The sequence below is a fragment of the Cheilinus undulatus genome, linkage group 17 (assembly GCF_018320785.1).
Source record: "Cheilinus undulatus linkage group 17, ASM1832078v1, whole genome shotgun sequence".
In the NCBI taxonomy this organism is placed as follows: domain Eukaryota; kingdom Metazoa; phylum Chordata; class Actinopteri; order Labriformes; family Labridae; genus Cheilinus; species Cheilinus undulatus.
The window spans coordinates 32,965,123-32,989,061 of NC_054881.1; the positions used below are offsets into that span (position 1 = coordinate 32,965,123).

The window sequence follows — 23,939 nt, forward strand, 5'->3', positions numbered from 1 at the left end:
CACCGGATTAAGCCTCAGTGCCATGGAGCTCCTCTGTTGTTTAAAAACTTAAAAAAAAAAATTAATGAGTCAAACTGCTGCATTGATGTCCCTTTATCCATTAAGATAAAAACAGGCCCTGTAGTTTATTTTGAGTTAATCCCACATTCACCCCTCTGCTGCTGAAAATAATCACTAGAGGCCCAACTGTGTATTAATCCCTGGCGGAAAATAGTCCCACACTGATGTACTATTTATGCCTGTCTGGGTAACAGTTACTAAAAAAATAAAGTGTCAAGCTGTTCTAGGATATTATGTCACATTGTATTTAAATTTAGGCTTTATAGTTAAGACATATAAATCAAAAAACAGGTGTGGAGGACAGATGCATTGACAGTTTTACTGTTTTCATGGGAGTGGTTGACAATAAAATAATAAGAGATTATCTTTAGATTTGGCATGAAAAGAATAAGTCATTTTTTGATTTTATAAGACATAAAATATGGGGCACAGATGGACAAGTGGTTAGGTCACACCCCATCTACACTGGTTCGTCTGGCCTGCGGCTCTTTCATCCCATGTCATTCTGCACTCCTTCATCCCAGTTTTTGTCTTTATCCACTGTCCTAGCCGAGCAAGCGCTCGGAATGCAGCGCAAGCAGAACATGTGGAATTTGAGGGTAACAGACCTAGATAATGTAGTTGGAGACAAGTTTTCTCTGTGCACACATCAGCCTGAGACAGGGCTAGGCATTCTGTCCCAATATTTCCTATCTCCTGCTTTATTCAAAGAGACAAATAACCCAAACTGATCTTAAAAAAAGAAAAAAAAATGTCCTAAACATAATGTATTTGTGTGTGTGAATCAGTACCTGGTCTGTTGTCTGTGGGGGGCGACAGCAGGTCCCTCATCTGAGCATCCTTCAGCCCTTCTACCCACTGAACATCCAGAGTTCTCAGCAGAGGACAGCTGGATGTGCAGAGAGCAGAGACGGCCACCCAGGAGCACCCTGACAACAGAAGCACCCGCAAACCTACAAGGAAAATATGGATACGCAGCACCTCATGAGTTTTTAGTAAGCCTCAATACATCAGGCTTCTATAAATCTTCAAAAATCTGTTTATGTGCAGTTACAAGTAGTGAGACAGCAGACAAATCTACTGCAGGCTCAGTTTTAGTCTCTGTAAGAAATGTGCCCTATTTTCCCGTCTCCAGAGTTTTAGTTAATCTCAGGTCACAACACAAACCAACGTAGAATCTAAATGAATGATCCAGTAGAGACATTTACAAGGAAGGAAAAGAAAAACTTCTAAAGTAAATTATCTAAATTCAAAGCTCTCTGGAGGCATCATTATCCAGATGGATGAGCTGTATGGAAACATATGGGAGTTGTAAAAACTGCACATGCAACATTGTTTTATTAATGTCTGAATGGAAGATACATATCTTCAGGTCATGCAGGTTTGCAGATTCATCAGACAAATCTAATGGAATATGAAATATGGGAAATTTGGTGTTATTCAAATAGGGATGACACCTATGTTTTCTTCATTTTTTAACTAAATAAATTACAATGCAACTATTAAGTGGTTCAAGATTATCACCAATAAGGGCATCAGCAGTGGGATGTCTGCAAATAACTTCCTAAACTCTCATGCTTCCCGATGGTTGGGGAAAAAATAGGGCCGAATACTATCTAGTATGTAGCAAGCCTTAGCTGATCTTGTCCTGTTCATGTGTAGGTAATCTTTTCTACAATAGTGTCTAAGTGCCACTCTAAAAAAGTTTTTAAAAAATAAAGAGGATCTTTGAATTGAGAAAAAAAAACTTTCTTATGGGATTATAAAGTCAACATTTACAAGAAACCAAGCTCAGAATTTTTTAGTTTATTAGTTCATACATTTCTGGGGAAAAAACTCAAAATATTTCAAAATGTATAATCCTGTATATACAAGAACCAAAACTTTGACTTTTTTCTGATTATAAAGTCAAAAATGACCTTCTGTGTTGAGGTAATTTATACAAGATAGAGCCATTTACCTGCACAAGCACTGCAGTTAAAAACCTAATTAAATAACACTTTTCACTAGGATCCAGCGACATGAAAATACTGGTTTCAGACCAGAATCAGTACATTATTATTGGCATCTGGACTGTAAAATGGGGCTATTCAGACCATGACTGATCTCATGAATATTTCAAGTTTCATTTCTCGTAAATATACGGATTTATAATGCCATTAATGTATGACTTTATGAACTTGACTTATTTGATTTGAAAAATTCATAATTTCACTTTTTAAACTTAAAGTTTTTTTCTAATAACTTAACAATTTTAAAACTCAAAAATTCTGAGTTGGTTTCTCATGAATTTACGACTTACAGATGTCATAAATGAATGTCTTCATAAACTTGTAATTCCGGGTTTATGCGGTCTTAATTCACGAAAAAAGAGTTTTTTTTCCTTCAGAATAATGGATCCCTTTTTTATATATTTTCTAGAGGGGCTCTAATATTTGTGTTCTATTCATTGACTAAAACAAGGACTAAAAATGTTAATCAACAGCCTTTTTCCGTGAGAAAGACAAGACTAAGACTAACCAAAAATAGATCTTTGATACTATCTTTTGTCTTTAAATCAACCCCGAAACTATCAAGACTGCCACAGTTTTATCAGGAATGATGTTATGTTTGATCCTTGTTTTGTTTTGTTTTTTGGTTTTTTTTTTCCAGAGACCTCCACCTTTCAGCTTTTATAAGTGAATAAGAAACGTGATAAGTACATGCTTATCAGTCCAGTCCTGATTAAATCTGCAGTGTTCTGTCTCAACGTTTCACTCCAGGCTCTTAGAGATTGGGATTTTCCTGCCTGAAAATAAAATAAATAAGATCTGTTCCCTCAATTTGTTTTCATCAATCAACATTTTAGCATCAAATCTTTGTTTGGACCACATGGCAGTCCTAGAAATGAATAGCTAAAATATGTGACTGATCTCACTGTTAATGCTAATAAATTACTTAAATTTTGAAAGAAAATACAAAAACTAACACAATAATGTTACTGGACTGTATTATTATTTTATTTTTGAAAGTCTGGCCCCCGTCCAGACAAATTCTGGCCCTTGAAAAAATGTAGTTGATGATCCTTTCTCTAGTTTGTAAGTCACATAGAGGCATCTGCATGAACTTTGGTCCGTTTTATCGCCAGATTAACTCTCCTCACAGGAGCTTAAACAGCAGAGAAGAGTATTTGTGCAGACATTAAAATGATTCTGCAGAGAGATTAGAGGCATTCATTTACCTGGCAGTCTGTTGATGAGCCAGCTGAGCTGTTTCTTGGAGATGTTAGTCCAGCTGAGGTCGAGAGCTACAGGCTGTCTCCGGATGATTCCACTAAGCATGAGTGGCGTGATGGACTTACAGCGGTTCAGATTGATCTGCTTCCAGAGCCTCTTGTCGCAGCACCTGTGAGATACACAGCAGACACTAACAGACTGGTTTGATGTGTGAACGGCGTCTTTTTTTTTTTCTAAGCATCCTGTACTCACCATCTGTTCCACGTCCTGCACACACGCATGCACACACACAGATCTCTGTGCGTCAGGTGACTGAACACCTTCATCCACATCTCTCTCCGCATCAGGTGAGCCTCACCGTCATTCAGCGGGAGCCTGTCGGGTGGGGGGCTGATGGGAGGCGGGCGGATGACGTGTCGCTCCATTTGGATGCATTTTGGCGGGGATCTACAGGGGAGTGGGCGGGGACAAATGGGTGTGATGGGTGAGTTCCTGTTCCAGCTGAGTGGTGAGTAACCGCGTGTTGATTCGTTCACATCTCGCCCTCTGTGTCGCAGCCAGTCGCCAAGGTCGCCGCTGCCGTTGTTGAGAGGCCAGCGAGGCTTTTGGTCGTCCATGTCATTCTCTGGCTCAGCTTTGACAGGTCTGTGGTTCTGATTGGACAAACTGTCCTCTGTTTTCAGTGGCCGCCTGTTCTGACTGGCCAGTCCTTCCTCTGTTTTAATCGCCCTGCGGCTCTGGTTGGTACTTGAGTCCTCTGTTTTTAGTGGTTTACGGTTCTGATTGGTCACAGAATCCTCACTCTTCAGCGGTCGGCGGCTGTGATTGGCCGGACTGTCCTCCGTCTTCACTGAGATGCTTTTCTGGTTGGAGACACAGTCCTCCTTCTTGGGGATCTCCTGTTTGAACTCTTTGCTCAGTTCTTTGTTGGGAAGGCGTCGGCGCTGATGGCGAGCTTTCAGCTGAGCCAAGCTCCTCTCCTGAGTGTCTCCTGATTCGCTGCTTGGTCCGGCTCTGGGAGAGTTAGAGGTGGATAGGTCTCCTTCTCTGCCAGCTGATGTTCTCAGCAGTGGACTTAGCATCACCTTCCCTTTGTCGTCTGTACTACTGTCCCTTTCTCTTTTCACCGTCTCCTCTTCCTCTCTGTCCTTGTCTTCTTCGTGGTCCTCGTCATCGTACTCCTTTTTCTGCTTAAAACGAATCCTGTCAAAGGAAAATCCGTCTTCATCCTCCTGGTAGTCTTCTTCATCACTGTGGTCATTCTCTGTCTTGATTTGCCTCATCAGCTTTGGACTCAAAGGATCCTCTGGTTTTGAAAGCTTCTTCTAAGAAAAAAAGAAGGAATAATTGTCTCTTTTAAAGCAGTCAGGGCTGCTGCCAGTGGGAATATTGAGTTACAGCAAATTCTATTGTGCCAATTATGCTACTTTAAAGGGAATTAATGGGCTCTACAGTCATGAAATGCTGACTGATTGAAATTTAATTTAAGTCCTGACCAAAAGACTCAAGAATCCTTTTCATCTGCTAATTCACATACAGTCTACATTTTCCTCTTTAACTTTCTAATCTCCTAATATAAGAATCAAGCAAGGTTTTCCAACATTGTTAGTTAAATTGTTGGTTGAATCTTACAGCAAGAGGAGCCCTTTTAACAGTTATGCAACTAAAGATGCCTAGATATTTTTTTTTATTTTATTCAACTTACACTACAGTTAACATGAAGAAAACACTGGAAAATGATAAAATTAGCAAAATTATTTAAGTGACTCCTGCTCCTCTGCAAATTACAATCAGTTTCAACATTGTAGTATGCAGTATTGCATACTCTCTGGAATAGCACTGGGCAGTTGATCCAGTTTCAAGTTTTATCACAGTTTTGTTAAGATTATTTCTTTGTTGCAACAATGCTTCTTGGAAATAAATCTTATACCATTGCAAAGCCTGTTTGTTTCCTTTTTGAATGATGCCACATATATAAGGAACATGCAATTGTAGGATGAGCCGCAGAGCTGAGTATGTGGGTTGCGCCCATGAAAAATTTGCCAAATTTTATCTGCTAGTGCCAAAGAGCTTATTCTGCCATTGACTCTTGTTCTGACCTTCTAGTAACCCCCACCTGTGAGCCCTGCTATAGTGGTCTGCACCAAAAATTGGCATGCCAGGTCTGACTGATCTGGATAGGGCCTGTGTGATAGGACAACTTCAAGCTGGTGTTCCACAAAAAAACAAGTTGCATCATTTTTTTTAAAGTGAGCCCTAGTACCATCTCCAAACTGAAGGCAAAGTTCCATGTAACGAGGAATGTCACAGGCAGGCTGTGAAGTGGGCGTCCCAAGATGTCAACACCAGGCTGGTGACCAGCATGAGAAGGAGGAGCCAGGCTGTTTTGGCTGTGTATGGTTCTTCCACATGCTACTGAGGCTCCTGTTTGTTAAATGGATACATTTTTAAATTGCCAATATGTCTTGTTTCTTCAAACTTCAATCATCCAATTCACCAAACAACACCTAACAAGGGTCAATGGCAGAATAAGCTGTTTGGCTTTGGCAGAGAAGATATTGCAGATTTTTCATGGATGCAACCCACATACTCAGCTCTGCTGCTCATCCCACAAATACATGTTCCTTACAAAGGTGGCGCCATTTAAAAGGGAAATAAAAGAAAATATATACGTTTTCCTCATCTTCTTTTGGTAAAGAAATGTTAAGTTTTGATAAAATGGCCACTATAGCTACACCCATACTCATGTATTCACCAGGCTTGTAGTACAACTAAACCAATCCAGCATCCTGTCCTCCTTGTCCTTAGACAGGGAACAAGTGTTTAAGATTGGAATTTTACAAGGTGGATCTGCCCAATGACAGACATGGAATCTGGCCGATCCATCGGCTCTTCAAGGCTATCCAGGATGCCAGAATTTGAAGAACTTTTTAGTCTGTTTATTCAAATCTCCTAAAGATGAGGAGGTCAATGTTGCTAGGTTCAGGGTCCAATAGCCCTTGTAGTTGTCTATTTTTATTGCTTTGTACAAGCTTTAATGCATTCTCCTAAAGTAATAAGACAGCCACTAGATAAGAGTCCTACCTTCTTTTTCACAATGACTGGCTCATCATTGGTATCAAAAAGTTTCCTCTTCTTCCTCAGCGGGTTGTCCTCAAGTCGCGGTCTGGGCGTACCATCTAAAGACAGCAGGGGAGGACGTTTCTTCGGAGGCTCGTCCTCTTTCCTCTTTGGACACTCTTCCCGCTCAGCCTTTCTCTTCACAGCAGACGGGGGAGTCAGAGCTGTAACAGTCGCTGTAGGCATCATCGGCGGGTCAGGCTCCTCTTTTGAATCTCGGTTTAGCCGCGGTTCCTTCAGGAGGGAGCCAGGAAGGTTGGACGCGTACTTAAACCCTGGCCCCCTTTTTTGCTTTGAGGCCAAAAGGTTAGAAAAAAAGACATAACTTTATTTCTCTTGTTGTGAAATTCAGAGACAAAGTCAGAAATTGATCAAAGGTGTGGGTGGCTGGCTGGTCAATGTGGCTTAAGTGAAGGAACTATAAATCAAGATTGGGTGCTCTTGTAAGACAGGGGGCAGGCACTCCAAACCAAGAAGGTAATACTATAAATAAAACCTTCATTATAATGACAAAATCATTTTAAAAACCAACATGTTTTCATCAGGGTGAACAGACAAAACGTTTAGTTGCTTTTTAAGTTCCTTCATCAATTTTATATTTGCATATGTCATATATTTATGTATTTCCATGTCTGGTTTCCTCTTTTATATGGGTCACAAATTTGATTAATAAATGATTCACAAACATAATGAAGTCCATACAGATGCTTACTTTCCCTGTTTTCCCGGCGTGGTTACACTTTGGACATTCCCAGCAGTTTGGCAACTCGTCATTGACGACTCCATTGGAATCTTTCACCTGATTTAAAAAAGCACATATGTCTATTTATAAAAGCCTTAAAACCTGACTTTTACGAGTTTCTTTGATGGGCATGATGAATAATGCCCCAAAGACCTTCTTGCTTTCTTGTCATGTATACATTTAAGGATAGGATCAAACAAATATCAAGAGGAGACATATGTTTGTTTTTCAAAGGACTTAAGAACGACATACTTTCTACAAATGTCCATGTCTAATAAAAAAAAAAATCATAATGTCACTTCAGCCTGCAATGTGAATGCAGCCATAGATTGTTGCCACAAACAAGATGAAAGTGCTGCAAAGATTGTGCTAAAATTTGTTCATTAAATCCTGCCCAGAGGCAGTCTAAAAAAGAACAATACAGCTGTTTAATATTACCAGCTAAAGCTGAATTATCCCAACAGAAGGCTTATGGAGTTACAACTCAAATTCTAAAAAAGTTGGGGCACTGGGTAAAATGCAAATAAGCAGATGATGAATCTGAGACATTTTACCGTTTCATGAACATTATTAGCTTGTTTTAAATTTGATAGCAGCAACACATCTCAACAAAGTAGTGACAGGGCCATGTTTACCATTTTAGAGCATCCCATCTTCTTTTAACAACAGGCTGTAAACATCTGGCAAGTGAGAAGACCAGTTATTGAGTTTTGTGAGAGGAATGTTGTCCCATTCTTGCCTGAAGTAGAATTCTAAATGCTCAACTGTCCTGGGTCGGAAAAGCTATGCTGTTGTGATGGATGTGATATGTGTTTTAGCATCGTCTTACTGAAATACGCAAAGCCTTCCCTGAAAGAGACGTTGTCTGGATGGGAGCATATGTTTCCCAAAAAAACTCATACTTTTCAGCATTGATAGTGCCTTTCCAGATGTGTAAGCTGCCCACACCATTGGCACTAATGTAATCGCATACCATCAGAAATGCAGGCTTTAGAACTGTGTGCTGATAATAGGCTGGATGATTCCTTTCCTCTTAAGGACACAGCAACCATGGTTTAAAGAAAATGTCAAATTTTGATTCATCTGACTACAGAACAGTTTTCCATTTTGCTTCAGTCCATTTTAAATGAGCTTTGGCTCAGAGAAGACACTGGCATTTCTAGATCTTGTTAAAATATGGCTTCTTCTTTGCATGATACAGGTTTTACTTGTATTTGTGGATGGCACAAGGAACTGTGTTCTGGAAGTGTTCCTGAGCTTATGCAGTGATTTCTAGTACAGAACCATACAAGTGCCGCTTGAGGGCCTGAAGATCATTAGCATCCAATAACAACCTTCCACCGTGTCCAGAGAGCAACAGAGATTTCTCCAGATTCTCTGAATCTTGTCATGACATTTTGGACTGAAGATGATGGTATATTCAAAGTCTTTGCAATTTTACATTGAAATTTTTCCACAAGTCTTTTGCAGATTGGTAGACCTATCCCCATCTTTACTTCTGAGAGACTCTGCATCTCTAAAATGCTTTTTATACCCAGTCATCTTACTGACCTCTTGCCAATTACCAAAATTAGTTGCAAAATGCTCCTCAAGCTGTTTGTTATTAGTATCACTAACACTCCAGCCTTTGCTGTTTTTCATGAAATGTTGAAATATCTCAGCTTCAACATCTGATATGTTGATATGTTCTATTGTGAATAAAATACTGTTTCATGCAGGGTCCCAACTACTTTGGAACTGTGGTTGCATATTGAATTTAAAGGTATACTGGGTAATTTACCTTGAGACAGTGGGGGTGAACTATCTCATTGCAGATGGAGCACTCCATGAGCATTAAGTTAAATTTCTCCTCCTCTTCCTCTACTGTGTCCTCCTTCCCTGCCTCTCCACAGACCAGACACACGGCTGTGTGAGGCAGGACAGGCTGGAGGGAAAGACAAAGAAAGGAAAACAAGCTTAAAGACAGGGCTGCTGTAACAAGTAATATCATCTTTAAAACATTTCATGTAAAAACAATCCTAAATGAGAAAGAAAACAAAGTGCTATTCCTTTAGAATGCACCGACAATGTTGCATTTAGCTTTGTTACGTTTTGGAACAACTACAGATGGATTAAAATATATAACATACACTTTTCACTACTATGGCTTCATGGCTTTTGATAAACTACACACTGCACATGATTAAACCAATAAACAAGATCCAAAATCTCCCTGTAGAGTGATGTATTCTTGAGTTGCAGACAAAGCTCCTGAACAGAGCATTCATGGTCTCATGGTTTATTTATCACAACAGTGTTACATTGTACGGTTAAACCTGTATAATATTAAACCACTTATTTGATTTGCATTAGATCATATTCACTGAATTTAATGTGTGGCGCATCATAGCTTAATAAAATGCCTCATATATTCATCTCTAAGCACTTCTGTAGTATTAGAGGAATTGAACATAACCAGGGGGCTTTAGCTTATTGGCATCTCTTCAAAGTGAGACCAGTTTCTAAAGAGCTCAAAACCACAAGTGTGAGATGTTGGGAAAGATGCCAGCTCTCTCACTCTCATGTTTTTTGAGGTCAAACGTTGAAATTCACTGTTTTTCATTGTTTTACTACAGATTTTTACAGAAACAGTAAAACAAGTCTTTTTATATGACTCTGTCCGTGGTGCTGAAAGACCAACGGCAAACCACGTCATGAGAGGTAGCATTTTTACCTGTAGGTGCACCTAAGGACAAAAAAAAAAGTCAGCTTTTGTTGTCAGAAAATTTACCCTAAAAAGCAAACGTCAAAAAACATATACAAACTTGTTTTCTTATAAGATAAAAAGTCAACTATGACACCTAGGATGTTTGGCTATTTAAGAAAGCACCAACAGGGAGAGAAATGTCTAATACACATGAACTGAATGTGTCAGTCGATGGGCTGTGGCATATGTTCAATGGAAAAACATGCTCCAGTGGTTTGTTCCTTTAAAGCTTGACAGAATATTTTCATTTCACGGCTATTGCTGTGGAGGTGGTCAGGCAATGTCCTCTGTGGATTTATACACACAAACAATGTGATTTAAACTATTTATAACCCCTGGTCAAGTGCATTAAGGCCATGTAGAATTTCTATAAACAGATTTCTGCATATGAACACAGAATCTGTAGGAGAGGCAAGATATAGGAATCAGAAGAGCTCTGTTTTACACTTTTAGACTAGAATCTTTATAATGCAATCACATCTGAGTATGATAAAAATAGAAATAAAGGCTTAAAAGCCCTTCATTATTTCTTATTCAGGTCTTGGGTCTTGTGTATCAGTGTGATTTTGAATAAAACACTACACCCTGACCTGGATATTGATATCTGCTGGACTGGTTACAATGGCGCCAAGACATGTTGGCTGACACCCCAAGAGTCCTTAATAACGTTCAGAATATGGCTGATGAATGCGAAATAAAGGATTTTAGATCAGGATAAGGGTGAACCAGCTTGGAACAGTATGGGACTAAGATGCATGCAGATGAAAAAAGGTTCCGATTATTCTGTAGAATAATTCAAAGATAGGACTAGGATTTCACATAAATTTAAAAATAATCAGAATCTTTCGGCCCATTCTGCTCAAACCACCATATCTCTTAGGATTACTTTTAAACTGAGGATTTGCCAAGTCAAACACAGTAACAGCTGACTGCTGAACAGAGAGTTCTGCTTTTGTTAAACAAAAGAACACCAGTACAGATTAAAAAAAGAACACATAATGTGTTCATTTTTTTGCTCTAGAGGTGCTGGTGTACGTGTTTTTTTTTTGCCAGCTCCCACTCCCTTTTCCACCCTTATTGAAAGCTAAGCTAATCACCTCCTGGCCTTGGCTTCATCTTTAACTCTTTTGTTGATTATATAAATCAGTCTGATCAATAAAATTTGGCTTGTTTGACAAAAAAACTACAAAAAAACTCTTTACTGTCAAAATGTGTCTCCCATCACAGCTGTTGAAGCTTGTAACTCCTTAAAAGTAATCATAGATGTCGTAGTGGCCTCTCTCACTAGTCTCCTTTTTGCACGGTCTCTCAGGTTGTTAGGATGACCTGATCTAGGCAGATTTACACATATGCCATATTCCTTTCATTTCTCGAACTCCAGGGGATGTTCCGTGTCATCTTGCTGGATAATAAAACTTCTCCCAAGCCGTAGTTCTCTTGCAGACTGAATAAGACTGTCCTCCAGAATTTCCTGATATTTTAGTGCATTAATTTTACCCTCAAGCCTTCCAGGGCCAGCAGTTGAGAAGCATCCCCGCAGTATGATGCTGCCACCACCATGCTTCACGTGATGGTGTCCACCAAATATTGCATCTTGTCTGATGGCCAAAAAACACCATTCTGGTCGCATCAGACCAAAGAACTTTCTTTCACTTTACAATGGACTCTTTTGTATGGCTTTTGGCGAACTCTAGCCCAGATTTTAATAGGACTTTTCTTCAACAGTGGCTTTCTCTTTGCCACTCTCCCACAAAGCTTCCACTGATGAAGAACCCAGGCAACAGTTGTATGCAGAATCTCTCCCATCTCAGCTGCTGAAGCTTAAAACATTTTGGGACTAGTCATTGGTGTCTTGGTGGCCTCTCTCACTGTTTTTTTATATCAAACCCCTAAAATTGTCTTCAAATTGCTCAAGCATCGGCTGTACTTTACAGGAAAGAATTTCTGTAAACATTAAAAACAACGAACTTACTGCAATGCACTGCCTCATGATGCAGGACTGTTTCATGCGACCCGGCCCCCCAAACTTCTTCATGTCTTTGCAGAAATGGCACTCTCCACATTCGGTCCGCAAGCACGCTTCACACTTCCGACAGCGCGTCCTCCTCCTCCTGGCTCCAGATGTTCCCCGACTAGCCGACAGCTTGACGGCTGATGCAGGAGAAGCTGCCATCTTAGGTTTCGGCCGGTTGGGAGGCCGAGGCTGAGAGGATAAAAAGATATGTGATTTAATCTAAATTTCATACTACCAAACATCAGATATTAGGACCTTTTTTTGTCAAAAACATAAAGGATTTAGAAATACAGAAGAAAGAATCTTTTAAAGGCCTTTATGATAAACCCATTATCAGTAAAAAACCTAAGAAAGATCAAGAGTTACAAATAAAGGTTAATATGTTTTAATTGAACTTTCTAAAATGTCCCAAAGTTAAAAGTCTATTCATGTCAAGCCGATACTGTTAAGTACAGATACAGAGTCAGGTGGAGACTAACTAAACTCCCTATCTTCTGGTATAAACAACCTCCAGTGGTCACCCACATAGACTCTAGTCCAGATAAAGGCCCAGGAAATGTTGGACTTCCTTGAGACAGCTCAGGAAGTTCAACCTGCCTCAAGAGCGACTGATGATTTTCTACACCACCATCATCCAGTATGGTTTCTGCACGTCCATTACTGTTTGGTTCAGATCTGTCACCCATCTGGATAGGAACAGACTGCAACAGATAATCAAGACTTCGGAGCAAATTATCGGAACCGACAACCGTCCATACATTACTTATACCAGTCCAGGGTCGGGCAACATTGCTGCAGACCCCACATACCCTGGACACAAAGTGTTTAAAATCCTCCCCTCTGGTAGGCATTACAAGGCACAGCACACCAAACCAATCTGACATCTTGTAAATCTGCCCAGATCTTTACATAACTTTTACTTCTGACCATGTCTGTCTTTTTTTTTTTGTATTATGTTTCTTTCCTGTACACTGAGAGCAAAGCTAACAAGTCAAATTCCTTGTTGCATAAGCATACTCGGCTAAATCTGATTCTGATCTCTGATTTTTTTACCTGCATATTGGTAAATCATTATAAAAAATCTCATCCTGCTCCTTTCAACATGATCATGTTATTATTTGGGGGACTTTTTGCCATGACATGCAAAAAAAAGCTTTCATTAACGTGCTGTTCATCACTTTGCCTGACTCCTACCTAGGGTTGAACGATAAGTAAAAATGATCCAATTGCAATTTTTTCCCCAAATTCAAGCAATAAATAATTACATAATAATACCATGTGTATTAACAACAATGAAATCATTTCCAAACCAATAAATCCATAGTAGCATGAATCTGAATATGGGGGTGCAACAAGCTTTAAGTTATAAAGGAGGCGGTTTGGGTGGGGGAGGTGAGGCTGGCTACCAGCTGATTGCAGATGGGGTATGACTTTGGTGAAGTAACGCCAGGCTTCATCAGTTTTAGATAGAATAACTATTTTTGCTTGTATTGCAAATGCAATGTCATTTGCTTTATTAAGGGCGTTATCATTTTTATGTCACTCATTTTGATTACGAAAAACATACATAAAACAGAAAAAAGGAGAATTTTTGTAAACCACTGTAAAAAAAATTGACACTTGAATGTTTGCATAATGTGCATAAAATCTATGCCACTGCAAAAAATTGATTTATTAAACTGGTATTTTGACACATTTAAAGTTAAAGAAATATTGTAACTTCTGCAACTTGAAAATTACAGCAGGTCATATTGCAATTTAATCTCATTTGGGATTAATTGCCCAGCCCTACTCCTACCCCATGGCAGTGGCATTTAGGTAATACTGAAAACTGACTAACATAGTAAACCTTTATGCTAATGTCCATCCTGTGCTGTTACAAGTCATAAAGAGATAAATGTATTAATTTAAGTCTGTTTTAGATAAGTTAATAACTCCTTATAGGAGCTTTAAATATAACAAAGAAGTAGAATTTAGAAAATGTAAAAGCACTGAAGAAAATCTGTACTATCTATTGTTCTTATTAGTTTTTAAAAAGACAAGATTAAAGTCTGAAAATGCTTGGAAAAGTTATCTGTAATAGTCAACAAGCTACTTTATATTTCATATGCTAGCGGTTTGAATTGCATTACATTTCATGAAATATTAGTGCTTTGATTGGATAGTAGGCACTTAAGTTCTTGTTCTGTATTAAGAAAAAATGTAAATGTGATATTGACTCCATCAGGGGTCAGATTTAGGTTGAACATGGGCGACTGTCCCTAATCTTCTTTTTACTCTGAGTAACTCTGGGTCAATAGTTCAAACACAAGCCCATTAATAAGGCACCGTTACACCGTTATCTGTATTTGCATTCACAAACAATACATACTCTCAGACATGCACAAATGTGATCAAACACCCTGTGTGCCAACACATATTTTTCATGCCTATTAAAGCAGTCAGATCCTGGATGAAGAAAAAACAAACACATCAAGAAGGTCCCTGAAGGCATCTTCCAAATTTAGCCCTTCACTTGCCTGCATGTTTCTTCTTCTTCAAAGAGAAGCTGCACTTATAGCTGCATTTCACACATGTATCACCAGCACCCATTATTCTGTGTAAGAGAGTGTGCAGACTAATTTACAACAGTGCACATTAATAAAACCAGGCCTTTGATCTTCATCGTTTCTTTCCTGCTGTGGTATATATTCTGCTTTTTCTCAGGCTGTTCAACCAAACCACAACAATGTATTCTTAACATGTGAACCGCATGCTAAAAAACTGCCAATACAGGCATGTGAGAAAACATTTGGCAATGTGTGAGATGCACAAGAACAAGCAGTGCACAAGACTGCAGCTCTTGGAAATGAAGATTTCTTTAGTTACATCGGCAGTGCAGATTTTTCCTAGCGTCAGCATAGCAACAGCCACGTCCCGTTCCCTAACAGAACAGTCTATGACACACAGACTTGTAACCAATAAGAACTGTAATGAGACTCTCTGACAGAAAAAGAAAGCAGGCTCAATCTTAGGCACATTACAGTCATTTATTCCAACAATAGCCATGAAATAGACTGACACGGGCAGTCAGATATGTGCTAACCAGACAGGATTAGAGGCAGATATTAGGGGGGAGGTAGGGACTGTTCAATCTGCACTGGGCTGGTCTGGGGGTATTCAGAGGGATTATAGCCAGGGGGTCTGCTGGAGAAGAACACAGAAATGAGACCAAACACTTCTGCAGCTTCAGAGACATGATCTGAACCCTGTGCATGAAACATATAGTTGGTTATGATGTATAAATCTATCTGATCACTTAAACTGCAGGTGTAGGAGGTTAATGTACTTTACAAATATATCCTCTGGACCCCCCTCTCTGCTAAGTGAGGGATTTCAAAAGCAAATACGCCTGAAGTGACAGAAGAGGTTGACAACAACATCAAGAAATAAATCATCTACCCTGTCAGATGTGTCTCAGGTGTACGAGTTCCTTGCACTTCTATCCCTCATATGCCTATTATGTAACAGCATATACATGAGTAAGTAGAGAACAAGTAACAAGTAGTAATCTCGCCTCTCTTCAAAGCCCATTCAGCTGGGGAACATAATGAGAATCAGCCTGTAATGTTCACAGAGGCTCTTCAGCTGCTATGGAAAACAGTGGAAATCAATTACTGTGGATACACATAACATCACCTTAAACACTCATGAGAGACAGCGTGTTCTGAGGACGGAGAGAACACAGCCTGTTGCTTATCACAGCAAAGCAGCACTGATGTAAAACGATCAAGATTCTTATAGCTAGAAATTCATAACTTTTCTCAAATCTTTTTGAAATATATTTGAAAACTGTCAATTCTGAGTCCTATAAAGGTTATTTCCTGTTAAGCTTTTGAGTGTCATGAAGTTAAAAACATGTTCTGTGCTTGCTGTGGCACACTTTACTTGGTGTTTACCTCATGTGACAAAGGGAAGGTGGAACACGTGTTGCACACAATAAGCCTCTGGAGTTACACCGTAGCTGAGAATCAACAAAACTAGCAGCAGAAAAAAAGTCACAGATAATGCACAGAAAAATCCCAAGAAAAATCAGGAAAAGCAGGACTTTGACAATCTAGTGCAGAATTCTTTCTAAATATAAAGCTTTGGGAATTAAGTATATAAAAAATCAAAGTTACTGAGTCCTTCCTGGACAAACTGCAAGCACTCCAACATACATTTGGCTTATAATTTCCCATACTGTGGCATTCTAGTGAAGTTTAAATAAGGTGCAATAATCTTAATCTGTCAAAAATGCTAAATGGACTCTGCTTCAAATATAAATGCAGCAGATTCAATGCAAGGGGGTGTAGTTCAGAATTAAGAGGGAATTTTTTTTAAATTAACCAAACACATTACCTGCTGTGTAAACAGGTCACATCTCTTTCATTTTCACTGAAAAACATAAAAAAATAGCTTATATTTTCTCAAATAATAATCGCATAATCAGCACTTTCATAATCTTCTTGTATGCACATCTAAAGGTTTTACAATCAAGCCATGAAAAATTCATCCTCTGCATCTACGTGAATTCCCATACCTCTGCCTCTGTGCTTTGAAACAACCAATAGCAGCCCTGAGGCACTGAGCTATATAAACACAGCCTTCTCCCATCGCTGCTTATACCTGACGAAAACCCACAAGCATGCACACAGAGACTTGCAAATACAAACCAATAGAAAAATCAAAAATCATAGAAGCAGACTGAGTCAATGCTTTTCTCTTCAGGTAGCTCCATTTCCTTGCAGCCCTGTGATGATGCACGCTGCTCTGTCGGCTACAAGCATTCCTCTGGTGGCCTCACTCTGCCTGCCTGCAGGGTGTCGGCGTGCTAACCTGCTCAGAGTCTGAGTCGTAGTCCTCATCATCAGCGCTCAGCGACATGGCCATGACTGCTTTTTTTTTCACACCACGTCCAGCTCACAGCAAACTGACATGGCTGCAGTCTCCTCCTCCTCCTCCTGCTTCTACTCCTGCTACTGCTGTCTAGCCTTCAGCCCTCCCTCCTACTCCACGGCTCCACAATACCACAAGCAGATGTAGGAAACACAGACCTGCCTGTCTCATTAATATGGATCAAATCCCAGAGAAAAAGAGGAGGGGCTTACAGAAGCTCAGACCCAATCAGAGGCTGCTGTGAAACAGAATATGAAGCAGGGGGAGTTAGCTTCCATCCAATAAGGGGGAATATGCAGAAAAGGTGAAGTTATATTCATGATGAGCATCACACGGAGAGGAAAGAAGGCTCTGTACAGCCAGCACAGCCAGATGGCATCTTATTATAAAAGGCAAACACAAAGAGGCCCCAAAACCCGCAGCTGGGCTTTGGAGGGACGGCTGAGGGGATCCAGAGGCTCCAAAAACCAAAAGAAATTAGTTCCATACTTTCATTTATAGCACAGCTGATCCTGGCCCCACCTAATTAGGGTTCTCTGACTATTATAGCATATTCACACAATTTGATTTCAATAGAAATTTAAAAAAAATATGTAAAAATCATGCAAGCACAACATGTTAACCTCTAATAGAGTCATTAATATCACAGTATGTTTGCTAATTTTGGCTGTCATGCCTGAACACATACTGTTTTTTTTCCACCAACAATATTTTAATAAAAGAACAGAAGTACTGACATTAATCTCTGCAGATTAGTTAATGATTTATTCAATTTGTATTGACATTTTTATTCCATACATTAGTTAAAAAATGTAATAAGGTTTTAGTTTTTCATTTTGCAAATTAATTTAAAAAAACCTTGACTTTGACTGTGTCAAGTCCTGTGAAAATAAAATTAAAGATCAGATAAAGGAGTTTTGGAAATCTCATGCACTTAAGCCTTGGGGCTGTTTTACAGCTATAAAAGTCTTACTCTAAAACGGTCAAAAGTGACATTTTGCAGAATCTACTGATGCCCAGTGGACAAATGTGTGAGTAAAAATACCCACAGATCATTTGTAATGTGATTTTCTGGAGGGATCAAATATCAAGTGAAAAAATAAAGACAGTGATAAAATAGCTGGAGCAGCTTAGCAGTACCTTAATTAGAAACAGTGTAATTTAGTGTTTTAACCACACGAGACCTCAATAAAGTCAGACAACTCCTACTGCTACTTAAAAAATAAGCCTCAACACCTCATTTAATCAGAAGTCAGTGTTAACTTCAAATCCAGACACATTTTTTAATTTCACCAAGGTGTTTACTCATGCTTACTTCATGCAGTTTTCCCTGTGTTTTAATTAAGAGGCATATCAGGCATATTCACAAACGTAACCTCCAAAGACCCTGCATGTACATATGAGGACATTACATTTTGCCTTTCCTACAACATTGTAATCATTGTGCTATTACATTTTTTAGATAAATGTCCAGAATGTCCATTGAAGTTTAAGTATTGTGTTTGAAATGTTGGAAAAATTTGCTGTTAGAATTTTCAGGGGGGAATTTGCTTGGAATTTTTCTTTCAAATTTGGTGGGCATGGGTCCATATTTTGCAGGGTTTATGGAAATTTGCTTTGATTTGTATTTATTTACTTACTTACTAACTAATTTATACATTTAATTATTTGTTTATTAATTTTGCAATTTCATGGGAATTGGGGAAACTTCTTAAGATGTTTGAGGAAATTTTTCAGGAATTCATATGGAGTTTTGGGAGAACTTTTTGTTGGAATGTTTAGGGTTTATGATAACGTTTCACAAAGAAAGCAAAAAAGGAGCATACTCCAACAATACTTGTTTGCAACAAACTCCCTGTGAAAGCCAAGCAGGTTTACATGTGTTTTGCACTGGGGACAGGCTTGCATCTAGCCACTCTTCTATAAAGCCCAGATCAGTTGAATGGCTGCAGTGATGGCTGTCCTTCTGTAACTCTGTTCTGTCTCCACACAGGATCCTTGGAGCTTGGTCAAAGTGACCATCAGGTTCTTGGTCACGTCTCTTACCAAAGGCCCTTTTCCCCCAATTACTCAGTTTGGCTGGGCGACCAGTTCTTGGAAGAGTCCTGGTTGTGCCAACATTATTCCATTTAATAATTATGGAGGCCATTGGGCTCTTGAACACCTTCAGAGCAACAGAATATTTTGTATATATTTTTTATATATTTTTCAAGAAGCCTGTCTTTGAGCTCTGCAAACTTCCTTTGACCTCATGGTTTGGGTTTTGCTCTGATATGCATTGTAAGCCGTGAGGCCTTCTATAGAGAGGTGGGCCTTTTCAAATCATGTCCAATCAGTTTAATTTACCACAGGTGGCCTCAAATCAAAGTGTATAAACATCTCAGCAAAAGATTAGGAGAAATTGGAGGAACTTAAGCTAAATTTAAAGTATTTTTGCAAAGTCTGAATACTTAAGTCAATGTCAAATTTCAGTTTCTTATTTTTAATTTATTTGCAGAGGATTTTAAAATCTCTTTGTCATGATGGGGTACTGAGTGAAGATTAATGGGAATAAAAAGGTTTTTTTCCGACTGTAGCATCAGACTGCAATGCAAAAAAATTGAAAAAGGTGAAGGGGGGCTGACTTCTTCCTAAATGCACTTTAGTTACAGCTGTAAGGAAGATAACGGTAAAAAGAAAAAGCTGAAAGGGTAAAAGAGCAAGTGAGACTCCAGCTGACATTCTTACCTTTACTGTTTTCTTTGGCCACGACACCACAGGAACTCCAGTTATCGCTAATTTGGGATCATCAGCAGCATGTTCTTTTAATACAACCTAGAAAGAAAAGATAAAAAAGTTTTAATTTCAAAAACTTTTACACAAATTACTGCTTGTGTACGGATGTGTTACTTCAGTTATGTACTTTCATGTCTTCCAGCAGGCCTTGTGGGTTCTCTATTCCCTCTGGAACACATTTCTTGTTTTCAGGGAGCGACTCCAGCTTATCGACCAGGGTCCTGAGTCCACTCAGTTCAAACTCAGTCAAATGCATCCATTTATTCAAAGACTCTGCCGGAGAGTACGACGGGGTCTGGGGGAAGTCTACTGAGGTGGAGACGGGGTTACAGCTGTCTTCTGAGTCCACAGATAAAACAGCTTTCAGGTGTTGACCTCTCTGGTTGTCAGGAGAGCAGGGGCCATCGGTGGCAGCACGCTCTAATTTCTCACCACGGTCGTCTCTGACCTGAGTCTCACACGAGTCCTCATTCGCGTCCTGGCTCCTCGAGTCAGAGGATGGGCTCTCCGTGTTTGCCTTTGTCTCATTGTCTTAAGGAAAAGAATTATAGGAAAAAAAATTACCTTTTCTAATGACATATCCTTTTTTTTCTTTGCAAAAGTGTTCATAAATTTAATAATTCCAGGAACTTTTATAAATGCATGTAAGCCTGTTAGAATACAGACCCCCTTAAAGTAGGATATTTTCACTGAAACATTTAATGAGAGATTTAATAACTGGAGAGATAATTACAACTTCAGTAAAAGTATCCTGGGACACACAGAAGATATTAAAAAAGAGCTCACCCATTACTACAGGCTCTTTACGGACCTCCTGAGAGAGGTAGGAGCGATTGGTCAGGCAGTTCAGGTATCTCTCCAGGACATACCAGCACATCTCATAGTAGAAGGGGAAACGGAACTTGGAATGAACCTGAAAACGGGCAGAAAAATCTTCACATTAACCTTGAAAAACACCGGCTATTTGCAGGCATTTACTGTATTTTTGGCTTTGAGAAGTCAACTGATTGTTCACTGATGTGCTGCCAGCACACACTTGAGTTTTTCTTTGTGCATGAGCATGCCCGAGAGCTAAGAGCATGCAGGAAGCTGGCAACAGCAGTGAGAAGATGAACGTAAAGCTGATTATTTGAAGAAGTATGTTGTGCTCTGTTTCTCTAATGCTTACGATGAAACATGCACACATCCTCAGGAATAAGCTGCAATCTTAACAGGCAGCCTTAACCCCTTAAATCCTATTGTACTGTATTTGATATATGCTTTTATGAGACCTCTATCTAAACAACAGCCTATAAATTACTTAAAAACCTTTTGAATACAATAAGATAAATGATAAAAATGTCCTCCAGTGGATTATCAGTTGGCAAAAATTTATCAAATGTTACAGAAAAAAGGGAAATTTTATCCTAATTTATTTCATTTCTTTTGTGGCTGTTGGAAAAAAGTTAACAAACATTTTAGTTCCAAAAAATGGTTTGAGTTATCAGGTTTTAAAGGGTTTACTTTTACAAATTGCTAAAAAAAAAAAAAAAACAAGGATTATATCCTTTAAGCCAATGGTTCTCAACTGGTCCTGCCTCAGGAACTACCAGAGTCTTACAACACATCGCGAACCAAGTTTCCAAAAAAGTTCAACAATGTGTGTTTAGTTAAATGAATATGTGGCAGTTTGGAGCATGACTTGACCAAAACACCTGATATAAAACAAAAAAAAGGAACAAAATTGATAAATTTCATACCCACTTTCCCCATCATAATGTGTCAGTTTTTTGCCAAATATTCAGAGAACTTGTGAAATTACTTCATTATCATGAAAAAAAACATTTATTACAAGTAGAGGAGACAAATTAGTTGAAATATTGATCAAACATTGAAATAACCCGATTTCAAAGTAAAACTAAGTAAAATAAAAAATATACATAGAAGGATAAAAGGATATACACAAATCAGTATCCTAAACAAAATAAAGGCTTAAAATAAGGTCAAACCCTAAGCAAACATACATCCATACATATTATTTCACTCCATTTTCCTTCAACTGTAAGTAATTCCCATTCTCAATATCTCAGCATCTTTACTCTGTGCTTAACATTTACCACAGCACTGCAACTGTCAAGATACACAAACATTAGCTCTGACTCACTTGGACTAATCACCACTTTGTCAAGTGCTTTAAAGAGAGTTTTGGAAAAATTTGATGTTAACACAAGACAGTTGTGTCCTACTAAAAGGATAAGCGCTCAGGATAACCCTGCCCCAAATATTGAAGCCCTTAAGTCAACTGTGCAGCCCAATGGGCAACAAAATAGTCAGCATTTCACCCAGGCTCCCAAGTGATAGACCTTCTTTCTCAGGTCTTCTGTTCAGTTAGTCCCATGACACCTCGAAAGGGGTGCACAGTGAGCTCCGGCATCAAGAGCCACTCTCCTCCATGCCAGCTCTCACCATCCACTCCATCAACATACACATCTCTTAGTTTCTTCATCATATGGCCATCATAGCTCAGACAGTATCACCATCTTCAACAGACCAATGCTCTCTGTATGCAAGCTCAATTAGTCCAGCATCACCAAAATGCACAAACGTGAGGTTAGTCATTAGTGAAAATTAAGGACTATTATTTTTCTCCTTTGCTTTTTTTAAAAGAAATATTTCCTTGACTAAATGTCCAAATGTTGTTTAATCAACTGTTCAATTAAACAGAAGCAACTTATGATTGTTTTCTGGGTAGGTAGCCATGAAAATTTCCTGTAAATTTCAGGTTTGTATATGTGAAAACGACTTTAGACACTCTCTGTTATAAACAGGTGCATCTCACAAAAATAATATTGATGACTTTTTTTGTTAAATAGTAGAATATTGTGTAAAAGTCGAATTTGCAAAAGTTTCCTGAGCCTTCATTCTCCCACTCTGGTCCGGTACACAAACTGCAATCACAAGGAAGACTGCTGACTTGACAAATGTCCAGAGGACAATATTTACTCCCTTCACAAGGAGGTTGAGGCACAGAAGGTCACTGCTGAAAGGGCAGGCTGTTCTCAGAAGCTGTTTAAAAACAGATTCATGGAAAGTTGACTGGAGATTTGGTAAGAAAGAGAGCACAAGTTACAGGGATGAGCTCTGCCTTCAGAGGATTTTCAAAAAAAGCAGATTCAGGAACTTCTAGGAAATTTACAAGGAGTGGACTGAGGCTGGAGTCAGTGGATCAAGAGCCGTGACATAGACGTGTCCAGGAAATGAGCTGCAAGTGTCGTGTTCTTAGTGTCAAGCCACTCCTGAATCACAGACAGCATCATCAGCATCTCACCTGGGCCAAGCAGAAAAAGAACTGGACCATTACTCAGTGGTCCAAAGTCCTCTTTTCAGATGAAAGTCAATTTTGAATTTTATTTGGAAATCAAGGTCCCAGAGTCTGGAGGAAGATCAGAGAGGTACAGAATCCAAGGTGCTTGAAGTCCAGTGTTTTCAGTTTCTACAGTCTGTGATGGTTTGAGGTGCCATGTCATCTGCTGGTTGGTCCACTGTGCTTTATCAAGTCAAGGGTCAACGCTGTCACCAGGAGATTCTAGAAAACATCATGTTTCCACCTGCTGAGAAGTTCATGAACTTCTGATTCCCTTTTCCAGCAGGACTTGGCATCTGCCCACAGTAAAGCCAAAACTACCAGGAACTAGTTCACTGACCTTGGTATTACTGTGTTTGTTTGGCTAGCCACCCAGTCTGACCTGAACCTCATAGAGTATTTCTGGGGATAAGTCAAGAGGAAGACACCAGATTCAAGAATACAAACAAGCTGAAGGCTGCTATCAGAGCAACCTGGGCTTCATAACACCTGACTGACTGGCTCCACACTATCGCAAAAATGCAGTAATTTGTGTAAAAAGAGCTCCAAACAATTTCTGAGAGCTTAAATGAGCACGATTTTACAGAAGGTCAACATTTCTGTATTATAAATGATTTTTTGGACTGATGTTTTGTGATATTCTAATTTTCTGAGACAGTAGATTTTTTATTTTTGTTAGCTGTAAGTCATAGTCATCAACAAACAAAAAAAGTCTAGAAATGTTTGACTTTGTATGAGATGAATTGAGAATATATGTAAGTTTCACTTATGATTTTTGACATGCACCTTTATTACTTGGTGCAAAATATGAATATATGTTCATTAGGATGTCAGGGTCATATTTTTTATACTTTTGTGCCATTGTTTGCTCACTCTGCATTGCTTCAGCAAGAAACCATAATTCAAAGATTTTTCTTACTCCCTTTTTGATTGAACAGATAAAAGCTGGACTCATGGGAAATTCATTTTATGATTCTAAATGGGGGGCTGCATGGCGGCACAGGGGT

General features: G+C 39.1%; 1 protein-coding gene across 3 annotated transcripts in view; it reads right to left on the reverse strand.

Annotated features, from left to right (window-relative positions):
• Positions 1–23,939, reverse strand: part of LOC121524960 (lysine-specific demethylase 2B) — a 41,404-nt gene that overhangs the window by 7,273 nt on the left and 10,192 nt on the right. For 2 of the 3 annotated variants that reach the window (XR_005993181.1, XM_041810590.1), the window contains exons 10-19: positions 20,376–20,502; positions 19,717–20,120; positions 19,542–19,628; positions 11,856–12,086; positions 8,918–9,061; positions 7,108–7,194; positions 6,360–6,695; positions 3,528–4,600; positions 3,281–3,444; positions 852–1,013 (exon numbers count right to left, since the gene is read on the reverse strand). Coding sequence is in view for 2 of the 3 variants with exons in the window: in XM_041810590.1 (XP_041666524.1) it covers positions 852–1,013; positions 3,281–3,444; positions 3,528–4,600; positions 6,360–6,695; positions 7,108–7,194; positions 8,918–9,061; positions 11,856–12,086; positions 19,542–19,628; positions 19,717–20,120; positions 20,376–20,502 (2,815 nt within the window). In the remaining variant the exon portion in view is untranslated. The remainder of the gene's footprint in view (positions 1–851; positions 1,014–3,280; positions 3,445–3,527; positions 4,601–6,359; positions 6,696–7,107; positions 7,195–8,917; positions 9,062–11,855; positions 12,087–19,541; positions 19,629–19,716; positions 20,121–20,375; positions 20,503–23,939) is intronic. The other variant, XM_041810591.1, reaches the window with a different exon arrangement.